The following is a 17236-nucleotide window of genomic DNA, read 5'->3' as shown; positions in this document are numbered from 1 at the left end:
GTTACCTGCTCAGCAGCTCCAGCCAAGCTGAGCAGTGAGAGCAGCTGGAGCTCAAATGAGCAAACACTAATTCAGACAGCAGATCCCACTCTGCTCACACCACTTGTCCTAGAAAGTCAGGGGAAACTTCTGATTTCAGAAGGCTTTTGGTTATGCCAAGCCTTTTACACTTGAGATCAAAGTCTTCATTCGTGATTTGCAAAGCTATAAAAATATTCAGACAAAACAGTTAATCAAAAGAATTCTGTAGCTTCCATTAATCCAATCTTTTATTTAGTGCTTTGTTTAATATTTTAAAAGTGTTCTGCGCTCTCTCAGCAGCACATTGCCCAATATACACACAGTATTTTGGAGGAGGGTGGCTGCAGAGAGGGCAAACCTCTCACTTCAGGCCTTAAAAGTGGTTAAAAGTCCTTTGAAAATGCTGAGAAACTCATGAGCTGCTCACTCTTCCCTCTCTCAAAGCCAGTTAAATATTTCCAAAATTTCCTATTAGCTGACTATTTCTTCAAGGTTTCCCACATTATCAGCACAAAGAGAAGAATATACATCAGTTCACCTATTTGATTTTAAAAGCATTAAAAAAAACCACTTGCCTGGTGTTTCACGGGTTTGGGTGATTCAGGCTGTTCATTGCAAACAAACAAATGATAAGTTAGCAAGCAGGCATTCCAGCTGCATGTCACATCCCAAATTAGCACTGTCAGCACGTTTAACTACACACTCACTTCACAGAAAGTTTCATAGAAACTGCCCAAATTCATTTTAGAACAGAAGTTATTGGCATGTACAAAATACTGCAACCTGTGTTTAGGCAAAGGACTAATTACACCCAAGATGACAGACGGCCCTGGGGCAGCGAGGAAAAGGGCAGGAGTTGCATTATTTGGGCACTGCTTTCAAAATTAACCCCAACACCAAGTCCCTTTCTCACCAGCTTTGGGCACCGTGAGGAGGTTTGGATGGAGGAGATGATCACTGTCCTTCAACACTCACAGAGGTTATGGAACAACACGAGGGAGGCCACACAAAGGAGTCTGGGGGGTTGGTTTTGCTCTGTGCTACAAACACTTAAGAAATGCAAACCCACATTTGAGACAAGACCTTAGTTTCTTTCTTACAAGCGCCACCATGAGCAGAAGCACAACCTTAAACTGGAAATTTTGCCAGCAAGAAGGACAAAAGGAACGTGAAGGTAATAAAGTGAAATAAAAACCCTTCAAAATTCAAATCTTCACAGCTTCTGCAGAAATTTTCAATTCCTTTCTTTCTTCCTTGGCTCAGTCTGTGAGTTTAATAATCTTAAGCTTCATATCCGAGACCCTGGGGCAAAATATTGTGGAGAAACACACACAACAAGAAATTTTTATACCAAGCCAAATGCACTCCCTCTTTCTGTGGCTCTTACTTTATTAGTGCAGAATGACAGATTCTGGCAGAGCTCTGCAAAGCAGCTGGCAGAGGTTTGGCTTGTTCAGGTAAGTAATGTGAATTTTCAAAGCTGCACTCTGCCAGGAAAAGATTCCCTCCTGGAATCATGGAGGAAGACAGGAACAGCTCGGAATTCAGAGGAATTTCATTTGTTTATATTTAGAAAAGATGAACTGCACTCTTGGGTGTCCACTCTTGTCCTACTAGAAACAGAACTGAGCACAATCAGACACAGATTTAACTTCTCTGTGGTTAAATTAGGGCAGTTAAATCCCACTTGGGAAACCCAGGGCAGCTTCAGCCGGAGTGAGCCTACCTGAGATCCTGTCCTTCAAAAACTAATTGTGCTTCTTTAGAAATTAATAAAACAAATTAAGCAATTGAGCATTTCAGCTATGCAGCCACTGAAAGCAATCACTAACCTGAAAGTACCATAATGAGTTCTAAAGTTTAAAATAGCACCAACATGAAAGCTGGGCTTGAGTGAAAACAGAGGCGGTTTGGGGTAAGAAAGCTTTGGGGAAACCTTAGAGCCCCTTCCAGTACCTAAAGGGGCTCAGGAGAGCTGGAGAGGGACTGGGGACAAGGGATGGGGGGACAGCAACGATGGAGTGGCCTTAAGCTGAAAAAGGGCAGGGTTAGATGGGATATTGGGAAGGAATTCTTGGCTCTGAGGGTGCCAGGCCCTGGCACAGGGTGCCCAGAGCAGCTGGGGCTGCCCCTGGATCCCTGGCAGTGCCCAAGGCCAGGCTGGACATTGGGGCTTGGAGCAGCCTGGGACAGTGGGAGGTGTCCCAGGGATTGCAACAAGATTGGCCATAATAAAGTGACACTAACACAGGCAGTGAAACACTCTTTCATTCTTTTCTCTCAGCCTGCCTCTCCTGCAGCACAGGGGAGTGATGAGCCACAGAACGGAGCCGTTCAGAAGCCTCCTTCCCTCCCTTCTCCCTGTGCTCAACCTGTCCAAACCCTCTGCAGACACATCACCCTGCTCCCCACGCTCACCTACTCCCTGTCCTTGCTCTCTTCCTCCCCTGCAGCTCCACACACCCTCCCTGCACAGCCCTGAGCCTACAGAACCCCTGGGAGTGGAGGGGACAGGGGCTCCTGTGTGGCTGAGGAGCCTGGCACAGCTGCCCAGCCCAGCACACACCAGCGTGGGTCAGCTCCGGCCCGAGGTGCCCGAGCCAAAGCACAGTGCTGGTCTTTATAAAGCTGGTCCTGAATAAAGCACAACATGCTTGGAGCACGCAAAATACTCAGCTTTGAAGTTCTTACCACTACCACCCCAAGCCCTCAAATTCTTTAGAGCTCAAGGTGAAGCAAAAGCTTTCAGTTTTTTACAGGTATCTTCCATTTTCTGTCCATTCCTCCACACCAACCAGGACTGTCCCTGTGCCAGCTCTGCCTCCCAACCAAGCTCACTGCAGCCAGAAATTCAGGTTTACTTCTACCCCACCTTCAGCCTTTAGAGGAGCTCTCGTTTATAACCCACTGCCAAGCACCTCGCCCTGCCCTCCCCTGCTCTGCCTCTATCCCCAATTTCAGGGGCTGCTGCGGTCTCCCCTGGCTCTGCCAAATCCCACAATTACTGAAGTTTCTCTTGCACGTTTCTACCACCACCTCCTCCTCCCCACACATCCGAGCGCAGCGCCCAAGACAACATCTTGGGATTACACAGGAAATGAGACACTGGGGCTACAGATTCCACACTCAAAAATCAGGAAACATTGCTATTAAGGCTGAAATTCCAGCCCCTCTGGCTACCCTGTGTTATTGACTCGATTTCCAGGCACGATGTGCTAAGGGCTGGGCAGGACTTTGGCAGCTCTAAGGAAAGAGGGATTTGGGGACAGAAAAGTCTCATGGACTAGCAGCTGGATGCCAACCATGCCAGGCTGTGTAGGGGATGGGCAGAGATGCTCCTCACAGAGGCTGAGCATTTCCCCACCTTCCCAGCTGGAGAAGGGACCTGGTGAGCCCCAGTGACATCAGTGCTGCTCTGAGGTGTCAGACTGGGGCTGCTCCTTTGGTTTGTTCTATTTTTACAGCACTCTGTCAGGCAAATCAAAGTCAACCCTAGGCTTAGCATACAAATTGCTTCATTTAAAAAAAAAAAAATCCATGAGACATCCAACAGTCTCAGAAATATGCACGTCACTGATAATTATCTGTAACAGGATGGGTACAAGTCATGGATTAATTTAACAAGCCTAATTAGCATCTTCTTGTGCACAGGGTAATGCACAGGCTCTACAGACTGTGGATCACCACCAGCCCTCTACAGCTTTCTGATGAATATGCAAACAGGACCAAATTAGGGCTGCTTCTGTAACCCCCATTCTGACACTTCCCAGCTTTCCAGTGGCACCTATGAGGCTTAGACATTCTTTGTTTCCAATACATAAACTAATTGCTGCAGAACAATGAAGACTCATTTATATTTTCAAAATTGGTTTGGTGAGGCAAACTTTCTGCATTTTTCATGGATATACGGCAAATTCAGTGCTCACTGTGGTATTGCTCTGAATGAAGGGCACGATCCAAGATTATTCAGGGGACTCCCCTACCCCTATTGTGCTCCACATCTCAGCTTTCCCCTTTCTGTCCTGTGCCTTCACAGGCTCCCTGAGGAGTTGCATCATCTCCATCCCTCAAGATTTTCAAAACTCAGCTTTACAAGGGCTTGGGCAATGCAATCTCCCTTTGAAGGAAGGTACATTTTGAAAGGTGTCTGGACAAGAGGCTTCCAGAAGCGTCTCTCAGCCCGAGGTATTCCAAGTTATCAACAGTACATTTAGAAATACTTGGTGCAAACCCTGCACAATTCCCTCCTCTCCAAAAACCTGTGGGCAATTTTGCTTCTGTAGAAACTTAAAAAATACTGGGTTTGTTGAAGGCTGCCTAGTGATAAAGCCAAGAATATTCATAAATCAAAACCTCCACAGAAAACCAGTTCTGATGGATGATGTCCCAAACAGTGCCCCCAGAGCCACCACCTCCCAACACACGGGGCAGAGCCATGAACACAGCCCTGAGCCTCCAGTCCTGAGAAACCTCCTCCTGCCACCTGCAGCCCACAAGTGCAGCACTCTCAGGCTGCTCAGGGAACACTTACAGAGACAAATTTTCATCTGTTCTGTGTGATAAAGCAGCACCAGTCTGAGTATCAAAGCACAGACTCACATTATTTGCTCTTGATTAAAGCAAGAATTGAAGTTTCCCCATACACTTCACTAGATTTCTCCAAATCTACCTGCAACCTTTCCTTCTCTCCCACTTCAAATCCTTGACTTTTTTTCCCTTCACAGACTGGTCAAAAGTCATCTCGTGTTCCTACATGTTTGAGCCTTGGCACATTCAGGAATGTCTTAATATGAATTCACGTAAGCCGCACTAAATTTACAGAAGTTGTAGCTGCTACAGGGGGGAAATGGCCTCAAGTTGTACCAGAGGAGGTTCGGGTTGGGTATGAGGAGCAATTTCTTCACTGACAGAGTGGTTGAACATTGGAACAGGCTGCCAGGGAGGTGATGGAACCAGCACCCCCAGAGGGGCTCAGAAAATGAGTGGAAGTGACACTTCATGGGATGGTTTGGTGGCAATGGGGTATTGGGCAAAGGCTGGACTTGATCTTAGAGGTCTTTGCTGTAATTCTGTACGTCTCTAATTCTAGAATTCCATAAGATAATGTAGCTTGAAGGCTCCAGCCACCACAGGCACCTGGATTACCACTGGAAAACCAGGCACATGCCAGTTTTGATTACAGTTAGACACTGTTTGTAGCAAAGCTGAATTAATATTTCACTGCAATGAGATCCAAGTGCCCATAACAACAAATATTCAAACGCATTCCTGTTTTTTAAAAGCAAACAATCACTAAAAATTCAGTGCAAATGTTGAAGCCTGGCAGGAAATCTAAAGAAACTTCTATATAAATCAGAAACTTCTATATAAATAAGTTTCAAGCTACCAAAAAAACCAATATTCTCAGATATAAAAGTATATACTCACTTGTTTACAGTGTAACAAAATCTGAGCTTTTAATTAGATGCCAGCTTCTAGATACAGCAAGTCTACAGCAGTTTTTAAGATGGATGATTTTTCCCATTCACAAGTTAATTTTTGAAGGCATAGAAAGCTTCTTCACAAATATAGTACTAAAAACTGCATCCAGTGGGAACTAAATTCAGTTAGAATTGCCTGGGTTGATCGAATTTTTTTGGAAAATGGGGTTTATTGCATCAGAAAGCTTTGCTTTTATTTGTATAAAGCCTTTAATTTCACAACAGAAATTAAGCAGCTGACATGGATTAGAAGTTTTGGTGTAACTGCTCATTTCAGCCACTGCTAAAGAGAAAATAATGGTTGAGACAAAATTACACAATTATATTACAGTTTATCTTTAATAAAAAAAAAGTCTTTTTTTCAAATGCAAAGATGGCTGTTTGCAAAAAGAGCAATAAACAAATGAGAAAATATCCCAACTTACAGGAATATTATGGTCCTTTCTTCCTTTATGGGAGGAAGCAACATGAGCAAGGTACTGAATAACCTTCTTAGTGTTCTCAGTCTTCCCGGCACCAGATTCACCTCTGCAAAACAGGGCAGACATTTTCCTCAAAATTCATCTTCAACAACTCAGCAATCTTTGTTTCCAGCCCCTCACTTCATCCCATTTATGGCCCTGCCCGTGCAGCAGATCTTCACTGACCCCCTAAACCCAACAGCAGGGATGTTGCAGGGAACCACAAGGTATTTGTTTAAAATCCTTCCTTCATCCTAAAGATCCCCTGAGCATTAAGATGTTGATACAAGGTGTAACATCAGTTTGATTAAGAGCTTTTGGCTTCATGCCTGAACTCCTTTGCTACCCAAGGTAACATGAAACACTTGTCCCCTGCCCTGATCACTGCAGACAGAATTTTTCAGGGTGCAGATACACTTTTATTTTTAAATCATGAGATAGATATCTATATACACACTTTTACACTTAGCATGATTTGAATATACTTTATATACCAGGATTTGGTGATGGGAATTTCCAAGTTAAGGGAAACAGAAGGCAGAAATACAGTGCAGTAAAACACACTTTAAACAAGAGATTCTTTCCACTGCTCGTCTCTGACTCTTTTCTAGGTTAAAAATATATTTAATGCCACGGGGCTACATGAAACCACTAAGAAATGAATTTATCAGTGCAGAGTGGCAGAGTTCACAGATCAATAAAGACAGCACATGCACATTTCATTTTTAAGCCAGAGGTGGATTTAAAGCAGAATATGTTTAGACAGAATTGATGGAGAGGTTTACAGGAGATACTCAGGGCAGGAAATGTGACCAAGTTCACGTCCCTGCAATCACAAATGATGTTAGGACGGCTCTAAAAATGCCAGTTTGGGGTTTTTTTTCTAACCTAGGTCTGATCTTCAGACACATCCACCCCCGAGAGGGATGGATGTGTGCCCTAGGCAGGACTCAATGGCTGCAAACCACTGGAGGAAGATTTCCAGGGAGACAGCGACTGCCACGAGCAGCTCTGACGTGTGGGAAGCTGAAAGGGATTTTATTATGGGGATTTGCATGGAAAGAGTGGAAGCACTCCTGTCATTCAACAGTTGTTCAAAAATTAACAGTTTGGAGGCCAACTCCTTTGTAAGAATAACAAGCACACATTTTCTCTGCCTGCTTATTTCTCCTCTAAGCTACTTATAATGGAAATGTTCATTTACCAGAGGAATTTAAGCACCTTCTTTTGCAGCCTTTTCCACTGTGCTGTACACCCCAGTTTGGTAGCTAATCTGCATTTCCTTAGGGATTCAGTACCTCCAGACCTGCACTTCTAGATCAGATAAGAGCTGAGGAGCATCCCTATCCTCACACTGCACTCAGCAGCTGCAGAAAGGAGGCAAGAGAGCTCTTGGAATTTTAATTCTGCATATACAGGAAGGATACTGATACCAGCCCAGATTTTTGAGAGAACAGACTCAAACACTCTCATTGCTCCTCACCTTCCAACAGCAAAATCACAGCAACCCCATGGGGAATGGCCCTAAGAGAGGGCAGCCTCTGCTAAGGGACAGCAGGATGGGCATTTCTGCACCCAGGAGCAAGAACCTTTATTCACAGCAGCTCGTGGGACTCCTCACAAGAGCTTCAGGTGAAACAGCTGCTGTTTGTCCTGACAGAACAGCAGCAAGCCCCAGGTTTGGCTGGAAAACCCTGGACAAAATGGTCCTGCAGCTGAGCTGTGGGATATTCCACAGCCTCACTGACCCAGCTGTGGCTGCAATTCCAGAGGGTTAACCAAGGGCCCCTGTTCTACTGGTGGCATCTGCTTTTTGGAAGCAGCTCCATCAGTCTGTCTAAAACCACTTTGGTCCATTTCTCCTCACAATCATTGGGAAATACCACAGAATATGAAAGATTAGAAAGCACTGCACTCAATTACTCCGAGCTTTCCAGAGACAGAGGGGAGTTCCCTGCAAACTTGGTGACTGGGCTGGCTTTGCTCAGTGCATGGAAAAACCTGGAAGGTCCTACCTGAAAAGCTGGTTGCAAAGGAGATTACTCTGAGAACTGGCTAATGGATAACTGGGTTTCCTTTTTGCCAAGACACCATCAGTATGAAACCCAGAAACTGGGTGTACTTTGGGACCGCTACAAGTGGAACAACACCCTCTGACTTAATGAAAAATCCCGTTTCCACCCAGCCCAGAGTCCCCACAAACACGACAAATGTGAATGCTGATAAGCAGGAAAAAACCCCCAAACCATTGGGTGCCAATTCTTGCTTCTCAAGTCTTTATTTCTCATTTCCCTTTCACTGCAGTGTTTACATTAACATAATTCATGACCTTGAGCAATAATAAAAGCAGCTTTGCCTGTTTCTAGATGTGTATTAAAATATGCTAACGCTAAAACTATTCCAGCAGGTAAGAGAAGTAAGAAGCACAGCAAAATACACATTTACATTTTAAAACAATACAATTTGTTCTTATTGTCAGCAGAGCTTGGGAATGCACTATTAGCTGTGCCTGTAAAGCTAGAGAAACATTTCTGTCAAATCCCAAGAAGAAAGTTTATTCCATTTTAAAAGAGGGAAATCTCCTCTAACACACACAGTGCAGAGAAGCTGGTACAATAAACACAGCTCAGATGGCAGCTTTGGAAAAGGGCAGCACGGGGTTGGAAGAGTCAGCTGCAGGCACACCAGCAAAGCTGCACAAGCACAGGAAAAGCAGCAGCTTGAAACACATTCCTTGTGTTAAAAACCCTCTAAGTCTAACAGAGGGGTATTTTAGAGAGTCTTTATGCAAGACCTCATTCAAAAGCAACACTAACGGATGTTATCATCCCAGTCCTGCTCTCCCTGGAGCTTACAAGAATGCCAAATATTTCCTGCAGCATCGTGTCAAATAGCTCTGCTGCCACATACTATGAAAGAATTAGAAGATTTAGGATAAAGTCCTTTGCATTTATAGGAATAATGACATCTGCATACTTTGGTTCTTTCCCAGGAGTGCAAACACGTGGATTATAAAAATAAATTAAAATCTTCTACCTCTATCAACCTGCCCAAAAAAGGTAAACTCTGAGTAACACCACGTACAATAGTCACGGAATGGGGATGGAATCACGAAGCTAACGCTTAACTTTTTCAACCCCTTCTTTTAATACAACTCAATCTGTTACCATAAACTAAACAACTAAAGCCCTGGGCTGAGAACCAGCCTTACCTCAGTCAGTGGCAGCTCTGCTAAAACTGCACGAGGCTCTTTATTTCACCTCCTTCATTTCAGGCTCAGCTCCACTGGTAGAATCCAAACCTTATGGGGCTGAATGGAAACACTCAGCTCCAGCCTTGGGCTGTGCCTAACAGTGCTCCCAAGGAAGCAAACCCTCCTTAGCTATAGTTGGAATTACAAGGTTATTCCATCCCTTAACTGAGGGATCTCTCCCTTGGAAGCCACCTTCCAGGGACAGGTCAAACAAAGTCAGACACTGGTGAATTTATGCAGGATCCCATGTCCAAGTGCTCTTCCCTGGAGCAGCAAAGCTGCTGCTTTGAAGCAGCTTCATGCACATTTAAAATAGGAAAAGTTTAGCCAGCATGAGCACTTTAAAGTTTAACATGGTTTTGAATGTAAAGCTGGAGTGCCATTTTCAGCAAAGCCGAGAACTCTCCAGGCAAATTTATCCCAGCTCCAATTTGGTTAGCAAAAACCAGGCACTGACTCAACCAGCTGCAGCTCCTTCCCTGAGCAACTCGAGCCCAAATCTTGCACAAAAGGCACTTCCACTGCTGAATGGATTCTCCTCTGGAGAACAGGCAGAACAGAGAGGGAGAGGACTCGCGGGTGACAAAGCAAAGAGGCAGCAAGCAGGGGTGGGAGCCTCTCCCCACAGCACCACTTCCAGCTGCAGGTGTTATTCCAGGAACAGGTCAAGTGCCCCTCCCAAGGGACCTATTCCCAGAGGGAACAGTTGCTTTCCTTGCTGTCCAGCAGCTTTGAGGCATTCACACATCTTGTGACAGTGACAGCACCCGGCGTGGCAGGGCCACCACCTCTCCCTGACCTGGGAAATGCTTTATGGACTTTAGGGAAGTCAGATGAGTTTAAAGTTGTTTACTGAAGGTCCACTGCACAGACTGGCCCCCTTCCAGCCCACTTCCCCAGAGAGCCATGAACTCCATGAGCAGAGGCTTCCCAGAAGGTACAAAGTGCCCGAGCAGCACAGGGCAGAGGGACACAAACCCCCACGTCCAAAGGAAGCTCTGCAGTTCAAAGACAGCTTTTCTTTGTCTCGCTGCCTGGGCACAGTCTGCAGACTAACAATATTCCTGAAGATGTGGAATGTGTTAGGATGGTCAGATGCAGTTGGAGATCATCTCTGTGATTTAAATTCCTGAAAAGCTAACCCAAACAAGTCAGGATTTTGCATTTTGGATGCCTGGATCACTCAAGCCTTTTGTCTGCCCCAGGAATTTCAGGCTGGTTCTATCCTTCCTGATCAGGAACAAGCTCTGGGATGAGAAGTTCATGTGGCAGCAGAGGGTCCTCCTGTGAAGAAGTGGCACCACTCCCTTGGCACCTGGGCAAGTTCCCAGCACACAGAACCCAACCTGCTGCTCACAGCTCCCCTGGCCAGCAGGGCCTCCTTCCATGGAAGCAGCCACTTAGAGAAGGCCCCAAACCATGGAAATATGGAAATATGCACTTAAATTGTTTGGAGGAGAAAGTAACTGCCTATGTAAGAGCCCCAACAATGGCCTTTTGTCCCTGTCACAACAGCAGTTGCAAAGAACAGAGGAGACACTTATTCTCAGGCACAACTGAGCAGATCATCTGCCAGTTACAAATTAACAGATATTTACAGACAAGACCTGTAATTAAAGGGTGTCTTAATCACCTGGCTTATTTTCTGCAAGAGGTATAACTGATAGTTTGGAAAAGTGTCATTAATTGGCTTTACTATTTACGTGGCTGCTTTAGAGTTGCTTCCTTTGCCTCCTGATGCTTCACATCATCTCCACACCACTTGCCTAGGGAATGTTACCAGCTGGACTCCAGCCAGGGGTTGTATACAAAAATGTTTGGTATTTGCTGGTGTTGGCCTTTAATAAGCAGCCTCTATTCTCTCCACACCCCATCACTCCTACGGAAGCCAGTTCAGATTAGATATCCTTGTAGGGCTGCAAGCATCTGCTAAACACCTCTTTATCAGGCCCAGGCCCAGTTTGGGGAATAGCAGAAGGCTGTGGTAAGAGTCTCCACTTCAGAACGCACTGGCTCTGAAAGTGCAGTGCAGCACATTTTCAGAGTTGACTTTCTTGAGTATTTCCCAAATTCCTAATTACCACAACACAAATTTCTTCATCTTGGTCATCAGCCTGGCATGCTCAGCAAGCAGAGAAACACCAAAACTTCATAAAATAGCAGCTGGAGCTTCTCCAAGAAAAAAAAACAACCAAAACCCGCCCTGAAAAGCTCTTCAGCACAACTTCACATCCCACAGAAATGGGAAAATGTGCGGGAAGATCTGGGAATGTTGCAGTGTTGGCATCACAGCTCTGTACAAATCACTGATGGATGCTGAGTCAACACAGGCTGAAAGCTACTGCCTTTATAGATATATATAGAACTTATGTTATATATATATGTATTACTTATAAGCTAGGAGGAAAATGACGTTTCTGGAACTCCACATATTTTCCTTTCTTTTCAGCAAACTAAGAATTTACAGGCAAAGTCCAAAATAAACTTTCATTTGCACTCCAGTCAAGGGGGAGTGATGAGATGCACGTTGGTTAAGCCCAGCTTACCAGAAAAGTGCTGGTTTTGAGGGCTGCTCGTTTGCTTTTCGTTGAAAAGCTGGATGAACTAAACTCCCAAGCAGAGGAGAGCTCCAGCAGCCTTTCTCACCATCTGTTAGTGGTTAGCAGCCCAAGATTAAACCATCCAACTTCAAAGCTAAGAAGAAATTCTCACCATTACTGTTTGTTCAGCTCCTCCCATCTCATCTTTAGCCAAGCAATAATCTGGCTCTCACCCATGGATTGTCCAAGGGATTTGGGAGCTGTAAATGTTCCTGTCTCTGGCCATATTTGGGTTTTTCAGTTGGTGAAAGGCCAAAGGGCACATCAGAAATCCCATCACTGCTCCTGAGGAAATCAGGGGGATGCCATGGAACAGCAGAGGCCTCCAGATATGGGAAAAGGACTTTTGGTTCACTCTGAGAAAAGCCTATCCATAAGAAGTTTATTCTACAAGTTTCTTCCTGGGCTCAGTACTCCCCAACTCACACAAACAGACGGGGAAGGGGAGGTGCCACTATGAACCAAGATAAAAACCAGAAGCAAGGGAGTCAGTGCATGTTACACACCACTAACTCCCAGTCACGCCCTGGAGACAGTCCCTGCAACAACACAATTGTCTAAATATGGGTGCTTAAAAGGTGGGGAGTGGAAAGGGGAGAGAAAAGAAGGTAACAAAGAGAGCAAGACAGCACAGCACTTCATGCTCAGAGACACCTGCTGTCTACAGCAAGAGCAGGAAGGCATCTGTCATCAAGTCTGGATTGGAGAAGCGCAGGACAGCCAGAGCAGCTGCCAGTCCCAGCAATCCCCTCCTAAGAACCAGATTCCATGTCAGGACAAGGTGTTTTGCAGCCAGAGGATGCAGCAGCACAGTTTGGTGGAGGCTTTTTTTAACCTCCTTGGTACATTTGACTTTGGGAAAATATTACTGACTTTAAAAACACCAGTTTATGCAGAACTCCTGATGGAACATTAGCAGGTGATGAAGCTGAGACAGGAAACCTCCAGGTAACCCCACTGCCTTCAAAACAATGAGATGTTATGAGAGACATGCTTGGAGAACCATCTGTGCAGCTACTGAGGTAAAAGCCTGTTCCTGCAGCATCTCAGTGAAACACAGCTCATCCTTCAGCACAGCTTGCAGAGAGAAAAAAATTAAGAGAACTCTCAGCAAAGTGGACTCCTCAAGAAGATCGACCTGCACTCACCTTCCTCACAGAGCTTGTTATTTACTAGAATAATGATTGCAGGAGTGCAGGCCTTTTTGGGGAAACAAACTGGTGTTTCCTAAAGATCTGCATGGGAGAAGACAATGGAACTGCCTCAACCCCAGATTTAATTACACACTCTCATGCCAAGGATGAAAATGCCATGTGTGCCACATTCAAATCAGCATTCAGTTCTCTATTGAGTTCAGAAGATCAAAAGCTTACGTTCATCTTGCAGGTGAGGCAACAACAAAATTGGAGACCAGAGTGTTTGAAGCTTTCCAAGGTAAGTACAAATGGATAGGACATTCACTAAGAACCAAAGGAAGGCACCTGGAAAACTGCAGAGACAATCTCTGAAGACCAAGAACCCAAAGGCTTGTCACAGCACCGATCCCAGACTTAGGAATTGCCCCAAAAGCAGCACTGCTGTCTGCCAAGAGGAAAAGGGGGCTGGATGCAGAGCCCTGGTGTCCTTCAAATACCATTACTGGAGAAGTGACTGCTCCTCCTCTAAAGGCCATGAGAGGTAAAAAAGCCAGGAAACTTCATCAATAGAGGCAAGGGAAGACAGGTGAAGATGCAAAGCAGACAGACCTTCAGCAAGAAGTGGGAGAGCTTTGTCTGCAGACAATTCCGGTCCAGGCAGTCAGAGACAGGGAAATGACAGGCACGCCACAACTGTCCACTCAAAGGGTGTTTTTTTCCCCATTAGCTACCCTGAACCACTCCTACTGGAGAAATGAAAAAGTATTCTGAGGGCTGCCAGCTTTAGTAAACATCAGGGTCAATCAGGTAATCCAGGACCTGAGACAGCAAGTTTGGGATGAGAAGATGAGCCTTATGAAGTGCCACAGGAGTTTCTGAAACCCCTTCCAGTGTGGTTAAGACACTCTCCTTGCATTTCATTTATGCCTGCCTTAGTCTAGGACCTGCAAAACCAGGGGCATGAAGGGGGACACACAATTTACCTCTTCACCAGAAGCAGCAATGCAAGGCAGAGCCAAGCCCAGCCACCCAGAACCCAGCCCAAGATGCACGAATTCCATGCTCTGTACCAGATACAAAACAGGGATCAATTGTCCACTCAGTACAGAAGGATCAAAAGCTCATGGGAACCTTAGAGGCGAGGTGATGACAAAGTTGAAGGCAGGAGAGCTTAGAGGCTTTCCAACTTGGAAATGAGCAGATTGGACATTCACCAACTCCTGCAGCACTGCCACTCCAACCTTGCAGCTCAGCTGACCATGCAAAGGAGAGTGAAGTTCATGCACAGACACAAAACATGAAGCTACTTCAAAACATTCACCTGGGGCAAGCACACGCTGCCAAAGCATCCACAAACACACGAGAACAAAGCGTTTCTTCTCACTCTGGGATCCCATCCCTGCTTTGAGGGCTGCTTTGTGCATGGCACATGAAATAGCGATCACATGAAAACAGAAGTCCTGCTAGGAGCAGGAACCACAGACCTAGCCAAGCCTGAATTAACTGGATCAGCTTTTATCTTAAGTACAGAACTCTCTTTGCTTCTGTGTCCTTAGACCCTGAGAATCTTGTATTCATGGTATCCATAGCTGGAGAAAGCATGGCTTGAAAGGATCCACCCTGACTCCTGTAGAGACTCTGAGAGTTAAGACACTTCTGTAGGAAGCAGAAGATGGAGAATTGAATCCCTTCATGTCAAGAAGGACACTAAACCCAGGACTCCTTCCAGCAGTTGGTCTCCCCACTGAGCTATTCCAGGCAGCAGGATCCTCCCAACACAGTGGCACCCAGCAGAGGGGCACCCAAGCACTGTACCTGCCCCTCTCCCTCAGACACCTGAGCACGCTGTGTTCCACCCAGGCCTGGTCCCTGCAGGCAGCTCCAGGACAGAGCCAAGGTGTGGTTCCCAACACAGACGAACCATCCTGAGCCCCAGGCTGCTCTCAGCAGGGACAGTTTCCCTCCTGCACCTCGCACCTTCAGGCTGGCACACGGAGGGCTGGCCCAGGGGACTGAAGGTGAAAAGCACCATTTTGTGCAGGGCTGGGTTTGAGCAGCCTCGCTCTCTGAGCACGCAGGGAATCCTTATCCCACCGGCTGCAACTCCCAGCGCCAGCACAGGAAGCTGCAGGAACACACAGTCCGTGGGGGAGAGGGAAGGAAGCTGGATCACCCCTTCCAACTGCAGTCCAAGCACAGAGCAGCTCAGGAGGCTCACAAGCTGAAATCCTGCTTCTGTTCTGGCTCCCCAAGCACTGCAGTTCCAGATCCCAGGAAAACTCAGCTAAGAAGAAGTTTGCTCTTGAGGGGAAAAGGGAGTTCAGGTAAAAGGGAACCTTCGTGTCACCGTCCTCAGAGATCTCCCCTTGAGGCACACCCAACGCTGAGCTGCTGCTCAGGGTCTCCAGACCCACTTTTGGCTCTTGTCTCCCCCCAGGCATTTCCCACTGAGCAGTTACAGCACAGCACTGCCGAGATGGGAACTTCTTAAAGCTTTTGGATCAGATGCACAACTCTTCACTGCCATTTTTAAATTACATTTCTTAAGCAGCACATGCCCAGAAAACGCAGTAATGTGAATTACAGTATTAAAAGACCATATCCCCATATTAAATATCACTTCATGCTACATCTTTTCCCACTGCCTGTCAAGATTAAAGACCAAGATTTGACTCCCACAGCTGTACCAAAGCCCCCTCTCACAATACAGATCCCCAAAAGTGCCCAAATGAAAAGCAGTCACTCACGTGCAGAGAATTGATTGGTCCTCACGGTCTGCAAAACAAGAACAAACATGGTTACAGGGGTTTGTTTACACTGTTCTGTGATTTGCAATACAGTTTCTTTTAATGTAATATTTTTAATATTCATTTTTTCAGTTTAACAATTCTAAGGACACTCTGAAGTAATTTTAATAATATCCCTTTAATAATACCCCCAGTTCACATGCACACACCCCTCAAACAACAGCTTAGAAGTTCCTAAAAGTCTTGCCATTTCAGATAATGAAGTCAAAATTCTGGTTCAATTTATTAATCATCCACAGTAAGGTTTTTGAATATATTTTCAGCTAAAGTGGACTTACACTTCTTATTCTGTTCGCATAAAGAATTTAAAACCTCATGTGAGGAGAAAACAGTTTCAAGCACACAACCCTGACAACCACACACTTGGAAAGAGCACTGCCCTCTCCTGCAAACAAGTGCTTTCCTCCACAGCTTTTTGTTTCCTTTTTTAAATGAACACACAGGCCTGAAGAGCTCCCACAATTCAGCTTATTCATGCAAACCTTGTCCAAAGGACATCCAGGGAAACCCAAATGCTGCAGCACTGTGGCTCAGCACTTCTGTGCCACGCAGAGCTGTGCTCACGATCTTTGAGAAGAACTCCTGAAGGTCAGACACAGCCTGCAAGGGCTATTTCATCATGGCAAGAGCTCCACAGAATATATTTCAGCACCATATTAAAAATTATATCATCAAAACATCCAAATATACCTGCAGCAAGTAAAACATTCCAGTTCAAGTCTTTCAGAGCAGGCAGATGCTCCTCCTGCACGCTGCCACCACAGGCTGAGGCAAAGATGCCACCCCTGGCAAGTTTTAGACTGCATTAACACCAACTATGACAAAAAATGGAGGTGCTTTCTGGCTGAAAAATGTTAAAAACATGCAGTCAGTTGCACTTTGAACCCGTTGTTCAAAAATACTAAGAACTAGGAGTGATCCCCTGGCGTGCTGTGCAGAGCAGCTGCAGTGGGCTGCGCTTTACCAGGGGCAGAACGTGAATCCTGCAGCCTGTGACTGTGTCTTGCAAGCAGATGTGAGCTCCAAAAATCCCTCCTGAAGGGTAACAAACAGCGGAATGAGTGCAGGAAAACTGAAATATTAGTTTAGATTATTAAAAAGTGGGAAAGAGAAATTCCAAGAGTTGGTGACCCTCCTGACAATCCTGCAGGGATGCTCCCGGATCATTCCCTACAGCTGCATGAGGTGTAGCAACTCCTGCACAGACACACCAAAAAAAGAAAGGAGAAGCCTGGGACTGCAAGAAATGAAAGGTGAGAGTGGGCAAAAGCAATGGGAGTATGACAAGAGAAACATTAAGGAAACACTTGTTTATGTTCTGCTGGGTTTGATATCTGGGACCTGGTCTTGCAAGACCTACCAAAAATAAGTTTTTGGTGCCAGGAGCAGCTGCAGGGCAGGGCTGCAGCCGCAGCTGGGTGTCCTGCACAGACAGAGCAGTGCAGCTCTGTGACCCTGACCTGCTTAGGGGCAGCCAG

At 45.7% G+C, this 17236-nt stretch overlaps 1 protein-coding gene across 1 annotated transcript in view; it reads right to left on the bottom strand.

The window, feature by feature from the left end:
* Window positions 1–17236, bottom strand: part of MYH10 (myosin heavy chain 10) — a 91714-nt gene that overhangs the window by 42969 nt on the left and 31509 nt on the right. Inside the window, exons 4-5 of the mRNA XM_082294149.1 lie at window positions 15699–15726; window positions 5927–6029 (exon numbers count right to left, since the gene is read on the bottom strand). Coding sequence (XP_082150275.1) covers window positions 5927–6029; window positions 15699–15726 — 131 coding nt within the window. The remainder of the gene's footprint in view (window positions 1–5926; window positions 6030–15698; window positions 15727–17236) is intronic.

The sequence above is a fragment of the Coloeus monedula genome (assembly GCF_965178545.1).
Source record: "Coloeus monedula genome assembly, chromosome: 19".
NCBI lineage: Eukaryota > Metazoa > Chordata > Aves > Passeriformes > Corvidae > Coloeus > Coloeus monedula.
This window is presented reverse-complemented; position numbering and strand designations above follow the sequence as displayed.